The sequence below is a fragment of the Oncorhynchus mykiss genome, chromosome 15 (assembly GCF_013265735.2).
Source record: "Oncorhynchus mykiss isolate Arlee chromosome 15, USDA_OmykA_1.1, whole genome shotgun sequence".
Classification (NCBI taxonomy): Eukaryota; Metazoa; Chordata; class Actinopteri; order Salmoniformes; family Salmonidae; genus Oncorhynchus; species Oncorhynchus mykiss.
Genome location: NC_048579.1, coordinates 47395769 through 47405929, shown reverse-complemented (window position 1 = coordinate 47405929; position 10161 = coordinate 47395769). Strand labels below are relative to the sequence as shown.

General features: G+C 42.9%; 1 protein-coding gene across 5 annotated transcripts in view; it reads left to right on the top strand.

Annotated features, from left to right (window-relative positions):
• The first annotated feature begins 925 nt into the window (after positions 1–925).
• Positions 926–10161, top strand: part of tbc1d22a (TBC1 domain family, member 22a) — a 187473-nt gene continuing 178237 nt past the window's right edge. For 4 of the 5 annotated variants that reach the window (XM_036944449.1, XM_021563377.2, XM_021563374.2 and 1 more), the window contains exons 1-5: positions 926–1178; positions 2106–2162; positions 5725–5908; positions 6071–6287; positions 7667–7831. In XM_036944449.1, coding sequence (XP_036800344.1) covers positions 1117–1178; positions 2106–2162; positions 5725–5908; positions 6071–6287; positions 7667–7831 — 685 coding nt within the window. In that variant the 5' untranslated portion in view covers positions 926–1116. The remainder of the gene's footprint in view (positions 1179–2105; positions 2163–5724; positions 5909–6070; positions 6288–7666; positions 7832–10161) is intronic. The other variant, XM_021563375.2, reaches the window with a different exon arrangement.

The window sequence follows — 10161 nt, the reverse complement described above, 5'->3', positions numbered from 1 at the left end:
CCCTCTGCAACTGGATCCTGGACTTCCTGACAGGCCACCCCCAGGTGGTAAGGATAGGTAACAACACATCTGACACGCTGATCCTCAACATTGGGACCCTTCAGTGGTGTGTTCTTAGTATTTTTTTTACTTAATATTTTTTTGGTTTAGTCGCTAAATATTTTCTTAACTCTTCTTGAACTGCACTGTTGGTTAAGGTCTTGTATGTAAGCATTTCACAGTAAGGTCTACAGTTTGATTTATTTTTTATTGAACCTTTATTTATCTAGGCAAGTCAGTTAAGAACAAATTCTTATTTACAATGACAGCCTAACCCCGCCAAACCTGGACAAATTGTGTGTCGGCCTATGGGACTCCCAATCACGGCCGGTTGTGATACAGCCTATAATCAAACCAGGGTCTGTAGTGACGCCTCTAGCACTGAGATGCAGTGCCTTAGACCGCTGTGCCACTCAGGAGCCAATTTGATTGATTTGATATCCTCCACATTCTGTACTGGAGTGTGGGCCAGAGACAGGGAGAAACTAAATCCTACCCTCCAGCTCATCTGCCATCCACACTGACCGTTTATATTATACCTCGTTCAAGTACTAGTCTACACAAGGAAACTTGGAAATGTCCGACTTGCTCAATGGTTGTTGTTAATCACGTGCTGCGTTTCCTATTTTCGACTAGGACTTGAACGCGGTATTATACCTCAGCGACGTTTACTGCGTTCACAAAGCTAGTCGGAACAATTAAACTTTGACATTTCTGTCTTCCTGGTTCGTTGAACGCGGCACGTAGATAACTATAACTTGTTAGCCAGTCGGACAATTCAGAGTTTCTAGTTTCGACGAGCACATGAATGCAGCAACTGACACATTTGAAGATGACGTCGACCGCGTCTCAACTCACATACAGTAGATTGTACTTGTGATTGGGCGATGGCTAGGCATTGTGAAACTGACCAATCCCTACAGCGCTTGCTCAGACTAACGCAGCTCCAACATGGCGGCGTTCTGAGTTTTGGAGGAGGGAACTGGGCGTAAATAAACACGCTTTAGACTTTTTAAAAACTTTCGGTAACAACACTCGTATTTTTGTGTCTGTGACATATTGTACCAGGGAAAGAAAATGTCAACTGACGGAAACAAGAAACAATTCTGGAAAAGAAATACAGCTAAGGTCCCTGGCAGGTATAAGTGACGTGTTCCTTCTTGGTAGCTACATTTGCTTGTTAGCTAGCTCCGTTGCACTATTACATTCGAAATTACAGGTCACACTGACTGTAACGTTGAAACATTTAGTTTTTCACACATCCAATAATTATGTGTTGCTTCATGTCATACTTTATGGGGTTGTCAAACGTGCGCATGCTCTTGCCTCAGTGATTCTAGAGAACATATCACCAGCCGCTAACGTTAGCTAAATGATTGTAGTAGGAGTTCGTCTTTTCGTATTCAGCTAGCTTAGCTAACCAGATAGCCAAGCCTAGCATTCCTTGCTAGCCAGTTAACTTTCTAAGGTTTTTATTTAGCTAGCTGTTGGCCTTTTCTGATTTAACTGACTCGTCGTCAGAGCTTGTCAATATAGCAAAAATTAAATGTCAATATGACGTATTGAACTTATTTCTGATGTGTAGTCAAGTTCCAAGTAACTTTACATTTAGGCTCCAGTTCGCTAACTTTCTAAGGTTTTAATTTAGCTAGCTAGTAGCCTTTCCTGGTTGAACTGACTCGTTGTCAGAGCGTATTGTCATCATAACGTTACCAGCAATGAAATGAACAAGACGACTTATTGAACTTTATGATGTGTAGCCACGTTAAGTAACTTTACGTTTAGGCTAGATGGCTACATGCTCATCAAATAATCAAATGCGGCATCATATTGCCAACTACTGTTGACAGCTGCTTTCAAATGAAACCTAAGTAAACCAAAGTTGGTCTGCTCAATGAATTTTCTCATTATTGGAGTGCACTTTAACTTAATCAAGGCATTAGTTGACAGAGACATGTTATCCATGTTATCCACTGTTTACTATAATACACTGTAATACATTAATTCAGTAGATTTTCTTGTCAAAGCATAGCAATAGGTCATTGTGTTTTTTCCCCTCTCCACAGCATACAACATGTGTATGGTGCTCAACATCCTCCTTTCGACCCTCTTCTGCATGCTAAGTAAGTGTCTGATTAGTTGTACGGTATATGTCCAACAGTATGTCTGAGTCCCAAATGGCTCCCCATATCCTTCTAGTGCTGCACAATATAGGGAATAACATGCCATTAAGGACATATTCTATAATGAATGAATGAATGGTGACTGTTGCTCTCTGGTATGTAGGTAGCTTTAGTCCTTTGATAGGGGATTTAAGATGGCCATTCAGGTTGGAGTAGTGGACTGACCTGAAAATCCAGTTTCTAACTTTCAGGAAATGCTGAGGTTAAAATTCAATGCTATTATAACTTCCTTTCGCCTCAATCACACCGGCAGCGACATTGGGTTTTGGTACAACAGAAGTACATTCATTTACTATGGAACGCTGTGCTTTCCTTGCGTCATTGCATTGCAGAGACAGTTGCAGTGTGTTGCATACGTTGTATTTATCTGACATACGCATCAAATGATATGGCTTGACAGAAATGGTAGCAGAGGTTTCTAACTTTCAGGAAATGCTGAGGCTAAAATTCAATGCTATTATAACTTCCTTTCGCCTCGATCACAGCGACATTGGATTTTGGTTCACCAGAACTTGAACTTTTGTTGCAGACATATCCAGATGACACTGCATACCGTTTTGCGCAATGACGCTGTCTGTGTGATCGATGAGTTAGGACTATTGTAATTAAAAGAAACACTGCATGTCCTTGTTTGACTGTCTTTTTAAGCACCCGTTTGACTTGATTGAGGATAGGGAATTATGTCCGCTCCACTTTAGCCTGGGTGTCTAACTGTTTAATCAGCACTAGCTACATCGTTTCCTTGCCAATAGAACAGCAAATTGGCATAAGGGCAATTCCACGGTAATAACATTATGCTTTGACTCAGGTTTTTCACTTTCAAATGTATGACAAACAAAAAATACATTGGTTTCAAAGTTCACCAAACCATACAAATCTATGCACAATGACTTTGGTAAGGGAATTACAATAAAATCTCCCTCATGTTTTTGTGACCACATTGTCCAAAAACTCAGATAAATATCTGCTCCGAATTAAGATTCAAAGAGTCAGCTCATTTTTTACAAGTTTGAACATCACAGCGGAGTACAGTACAATACAGCAGCGTTCAGTAAAGTATGCTACTGTATTGTCCTATATTATACTGTACTATTGTATGTAACTTTACTCTACTGTGCTCTACTCACTGTACTGTGCTCTACTCACTGTTCTGTGCTCTACTCACTGTACTGCACTCTGCTATCCAAATGTATGTCTGTGATGATAGGTTCAGATTTGGTCCAGTGTGTTTTGTCTGTGGATGTTCACATCAAGGCCAGGGTGGCCTGACCAAATGTGAACTACTTTTCAATGTCCATGAACGTCCGGTGTTGGCCGTTACTCAGTGACTGAGGATGCTGGTTACAGTACATTGAAAGAGAGAGGGCTCATGGATAGGTGTCAGTAAGAGCTGGAAGAGGTGACATTAACTGGGACCATTAACACTCTTGGTTTGACCACCAGACAACAGAAAGACAAAGAAATCAGTTCTGAGCGGAACATAAATATGCCAGTGGAAGAGAGGACAGTAGAAGGTGACCCAACTGTGGTTTGTGACACATCATTTCCCATTGTAGCCATTTCAGTTGCAGTGATTTTTTTTGGGGGGGGGTAATTCCGCTACCAATTTGTTAACTGATTAGGAGTTTTAATAATTAAGTAAACAAAATTGATATCAGTAAATTCCCTGTAACTAACTGGTAGGTCTACCATTACTTGTTACTTCTGTGAGCTTACATTATCCTCCCTCATGAGGCAGAGAAATGAGAAAATATCTTAAGATATGTGGGGTTTTGGTAACAGAATTACAAGGCACAAGACAATATTTCTTAAACTTACAGAAGGTAAATCATTTCTCCAATACTAAATATAAGGGTTGATATGAGTTGGCAAGGGTCTATACATCGACATTATTGTGTTTTGATGCATTTCTAATACCGTTTAAGACTTTTTCTGGTAGATGTTTTCTAAGACCCCTTTTCCATCTGTTTATCCAGAAATAAAACATTTAATTATGCCACATTTTTTAGATGGAAAATGTATGCCTTTAAATTTGCCAAAATATATACCTTTCGCTTTCATTTGACACAATTTTATATGCGCCTATGAACTTCACATTTTGGTGCTCATGGGTTGTTTTCAATGGAAATGCTCTAAAGCAGAGACAGATTTGGCACCTAGAAGGGCTTACTTCTCAGGCTGTGGCACCTACTATTTTTTTTATTTTTATGATCTGTCTTATCTCCATTTGACATCTGTTAGATTAACTCACACAGACCCAAGGTAGGCTTAATCAAATATTCTATATAGGTAACCGAATAGTAATCTCTCTACTGGCTCTTTGGGCTGTGCAGCACAGTTCAGTCCAGCCCAGTCCAGCATAGTTCTGAAACTCCACCCATCTGCTCACGTACCTGTATACCAAGTATATTCTCCCAACTGTTGGTTGTGGGTTGACAAGGAGAGAGCGGAAACAGATGAAACAGCTGATCTTCAGTAATAGGCTTTTGTTGCTTTGCCTTTAGATTAAAGTGCTGCAAGTCTAATCATGTGGCTGATGTCCACAGAGGGGTTTATTTCATTTACTTGTTATTGTTAGGCTGACTTCCATGGTTTTATCACCTGTCAGGAGTGGGCTAGTCACAAGTAGAGTCCTATTGAACTTGACGTTGCTTTTGTTATGCTAATGCTTTCGTTTTGAGTGAAAATAATACGATGGAAAGGAAGGGTCCCCTCTCCCTCTCTCCTTCCACCCGTGCTGCTTTTCAATCTCTGGTGCACACCTGAGTCTCATGGACACGAGAGGAAAAAGGATAAATTAAATTGGCTTTTTATTACGTTCCCCCCCCCCCCCCTGAAGAAAACGTCTCTCATACACAAAGGAAGGTTTTCTGTGAGAAATGGTTGTTAATTGATTTAATCTGTGATTGTGTTCCTTTTACAATAAGCTTTTTGAAATAATTCAAATAGATGCTGACTCATTGATTGTCCTTGCGGAATGTTTTTGTGATTGTTTAATTTCTTTCATTATCGTCATTCAGTTCCCCCCCCCCCCCAACATTCTCGTCAGTCAGTTCTTTTCAACATCGGCTCGCTGCGTCAACGTGAGAATATCCACCTGTAGATGGGGCACAGCTGCAGTCTCATTAATAGAACTTACAAATACACCCAATTGAGCTTTTTTTGGAATTTAGTACAAGGGTATGTTCTTTGGCTGAAGTAGGCACTTTTTGACCAACTGTATTTGGCATTTGAATCTTAATTCCATTGAATGAACAGTTGAGGGATGTTTGTGAAGTGACCCTACCAGAGTGAATTTGTCTCCCAGTCCTAATCTTTCATGGTCTTTCTGTTCATCCTTTCTAAGTCAATTCACCATTATTACCAACCTCTTCCACGTTCCGCTAAAAAAATTACATGAATTGAAAATACATGTATAATTTTGGGTTTTTGGTCTCTTTTTTTTTAATGCTTTGGATGACTTCTAGTACCCTTAACTTCTCCTCATCTTTCCCCATCTTAGTCTAATCAAAGCGGGCAACAAGCCCCAGACGACACCGGGAGGGAAGCCAAAGAAAGCCACCACCTTCCAGGAGTTTGAGAGCATCACCAGCGATGCCTGGGACGTGGGGGACGACGACGACGAGCTGCTCGCCATGGCCGCACAGAACCTCAACATCGAGGTCGTCATGGAAACCGCCAACAAGGTGATTCTATGCCGTCAACATACACAGCAGTCAGTCGTCCTTGGGTGTTTCAAAGGCCCTTATGTACTCATAAGCCCTGTTTATATTAACTTATATGCCCTTATAATACATTAAGCTGTTTTTAAGGAGTTACATTTTTTAATATATATTGTCATTTTGCAGGTGATCGAGAACCACAGCAAGCAGCAGGAGAAGCAGAGACAGGACGATGCCGACGCGTCAGAGCTGGAGGACCGAGAGGAAGAGGCGCATGAGGAAGAGCAGTGGGAGGAAGGGGAGGAATCGACCCCTGAGGTGTCGTTTGCTTGTGAGCCCAGCCCGCTCAGTGATGGCAAACTGGTGAAGTCACTGAGTGAGGCCCCCATCGGAACACCTAAGGGTAAGTAGACATATGTTGCATGTTTCTCTTCTCGGTCTCTCTCCTCTCTATCCATCAATCAACAAACAGACAAAAACATGTAAGCGTCAGGTGAGGTGACAGATGTGAGGAACAACTTCCTAACAAGGAAGGAATCTTGAAAGGAGGAACCCCACTCCATAGGGCCCATTTCCTGTCTTCACCCACTCCTTCTATACACAATATTTCCTCTCCCCCTGCCTCTGCTCTGAGCCTGCTAGGCTTTTCATGTTCATTTGTTAGTGTGGTAGCAGCAGCAGAGGGTGGTGTTTGTCTTGTGCAGTAGGGAACATCTGCCTGCTGTCTGTGGTGGTGCAAGAGATAAGACAGCAGCCCGTAGCAGTCCTAACTCCAGTATTATCTCCATGGAGGAGACACTGGCAGAGTAGACACTGTCTGCTCCATTCATCTGTGTTGATCAGTACACACACATATATATATATATATATATATATATATCTCTCACTCACACACACAAAAGACAGACCCGCACATCTGATGTGTTCACACACGGACCCCTACTCGCCCACGGACCCCTACGGACCCCTACTCGCCCACGGACCCCTACTCGCCCACGGACACCTACTCGCCCACGGACCCCTACTCGCCCACGGACCCCTACTCGCACACTGCCCTTCCTGCTGGGAGAGACCTCATATTGTCTTTGATTGTTCTCTCTATTGTAGTGCTTGGGTAAATGATATATCATGGTGATAATGTAGTGGAGGTTGAGCGACCCACTCTGTTCTTTGCCTGCAGGAAGTGATAGTATTAACACACTCCCCTTTGCATGCTGTGTTCAAACCAAGCTGCCGTCTTGAGCTCAACTCATCACAAAAAATCGGTGTTCATTTTCCTTTAGTCACATCACTATAATATTGTTGTCTGTCTGGTAGCTTCTCTCTACCCCGTCTCCTCTCCCCTCTGTCTAACCTGGCACTCCCCTCCCTCCACGCTTTCAGCCTACAAACAAGCTGCTCTCTGCTAATGGAGAGACAGACAGAGAGAGTGGCCTGACCTCGGCCCTGCAGCACTCTACACCTTCTCTGGGTGTCCTCCGCTGTCCTCTACTTCTGCTGCTGGGAACAAACTCTACTCTGCCTTGTTATTGTCTGTAATGGGGCTCCCGAGTGGCACAGCGGTCTAAGGCACTGCATCTCAGTGCTAGAGTCGTCAGTACAGAACCTGGTTCGATTCCAGGCTGTATCACAACTGGCCGTGATTGGGAGTCCCATAGGGAGGCACACAATTGTTAGGGTTAGGCCCGGGGTAGGCTGTCATTGTAAGTAAGAATTTGTGTGCATCTTTGTGTGTGTGTGTGTGTTGTTCTCAGTATCTCTCCACTCTCTCTGTTTATCCAGATGCGTCGCTCCACAGACAGCAGTCCCTGCCCCACCGGCCCACCATCCCCATGGTGGCTCGTATAGCTGACCAGAACACCTCCGGGACCCCAGCCATGACAGAGAGAGAGGCATCCCGCCTGGACAAGTTTAAACAGGTCCTGGCTGGACCCAACACTGACCTTGGTATGTTGCTGGATATTATTTACAGATCTAAGATCAGACTCATGTAGGAATGGTGCTCATAGGGATCATCGAACCCAATACCTTTTTGAAGCTCTGATATGTGCTTTGTGTAGGAATGTTACCACTCAACCACACAGGTTCACCCCAATCCTGAACTAAACCATTTAGGGGAAAGACATCTGACCTTGTATCGTTGGGTTGCAACACCTCCCTGTCTCACCTTCTAATAGAAAACCCAGTTCATAGCTCTGTGGTAAAGAACTCCATCTGAGAAAACAAGCAGTGAAACATCTGCTGTGTTCTAACGATGCCATATGAATAGCTGAGGGGGAACTAAACTTTGCCATCTGGCCAGTGGCCACCGTGCATAATCCAAGGGACACAAATGATGCTTTTAGTTTGTACTTGCTCGTTCTCTAGCTTTACTTCTACTGTACTCCTTTGAGACGAGATGGTGCTTTAACTTGTGATCCAAGGCTGTAATGGGGTAACGGCAGTAGCTTTGGTATTGTTCTTCCATGGGCATTTATATGGCCGATTTGAACGTTTTTTTGTGTGTTTCACACTTTCAACTTCTAAGGGATATTCTATGGAGGATTTAACGTTCTATGGGTGATTTGAAGGAGTCTATTCACCCTTTGACTTCCGCTTGTTCTCCTATAAGTTTCAAGGTTTTGTTCTTTGTCAGTCCTCTAATCCTGCAGTATATGTCTGGTTTATCAGCTCCGTCCTGGAAAGGCATTGCGGGCAGATTGGTATGACTTGCATTGGAGCTGCTCAGGTGTGTGTGTGTGTGTGTGTACTTACGTGTTGTCGGACTCGCTCTTAACCATTTTGTACCGTTGATGATTTTTCCTGCAGTCGGCTTTTATAATGCTCTGAATATCCTTGGATTGTGCTGTGTGATTGTATGTGTGCTGTCTGATCCGCCTCAATGATTCCAGCTTCCGTCGTTGTGCCTGAGCCAGAGGTGAAGGCGTCTTAGCGAGGTTATACCTGTGAGGGAGTCGGTTCTATTGTTTGAGTCATTGTGATAGCGCTGATTCAGCCCAGTGGCTAGATCATTTTGTGAGGCTATGTGTCACTGACTGTCTCTCTGGTTTATACAACAAGTGGTTCAGGGTCGTGCTGAGACACATGAGGGAATAGGATTGGGGTAAGTGAGGTGCTGAATGTCAAAGAAGACCACTTCTGATTTTGAAAGGCAAAGACCATAACAGGTTCGCCTTTTTTGCCAAACATTCCATTTTCAGTAGACGCATGTAACCGGAACAACTCATGACTAAAGAAGGGTCCACTGTATAGAGCTTGAGACACAAGTTGATACACAACCTGTGGTTTTAATGTCACATGTACAAGTACAGTGAGATGCCTTTCTTGCAAACTCAAAACCCAACAATGCAATTATCAATAACAATATATTACTAGAAAAATACACAAGAAATAAGAATATGAAATACACAAAGTAAGTAACCATACTATATACTGGAAATATTTAAACAGTCAGTTCTAATACTATATTTACGTGTGCAGGGATACTGGAGTGATGGAGGTAGATATATATTTTTTATTTATTTTGATTTAACTAGGCAGGTCAGTTAAGAACAAATTCTTATTTACAATGACGGCCTAAAGGGATTAGGCAATAGGATATAAGATAAACAGAGTAGCAGCAGCTTGCGGGTGTGTAGAGTTTATAAATTATTATATTTTTCATTTAAATTATATATTTTTTTAGTTAACTAGATAAGTCAGTTAAGAACAAAATCTTATTTACAATGACGGCCTACCGCGGGCCAAACCCTAACCCCGACATCTCTGGGCCAATTGTGCGCTGCCCTATGGGACTCCCAATCACGGCCGCCGGTTGTGATACAACCTGGAATGTTTGAGTGAGCAAATGATGGAGTGAGAGTTTGTGAGTGTGTAGAGCCCTGTGAGTGTGCATAGAGACAGTGTGAGATTGAAATAAAAGGTCAATAATGATACAAGGTTAACACAGTTCGTGTAGCTATTTTGTTAGTTAGTCTGGTGTCTGTTGATGTACCTCTTGCCATGCAGCAGCAAGGGAAAATAGTATATGGCTTGGGTGGTTGATTTTCCGGGCCTTATTTTCACACCGCCTGATAGAGATCCTGGATGGTAGAGAGCTTGGCCCCACTGATGTACTGGGCTGTCCGCACGACCCTCTGTAGCGCCATGTGATCGAGGGCGGTGCTATTGCCATACCAAGCAGTGATGCAGCCAGTCAATATGCTCTCAATGGTACAGCTGTAGACCCTTTTGAGGATTTGAGGGCCCATGCCAAACCTTTTCAACCACCATTTTAA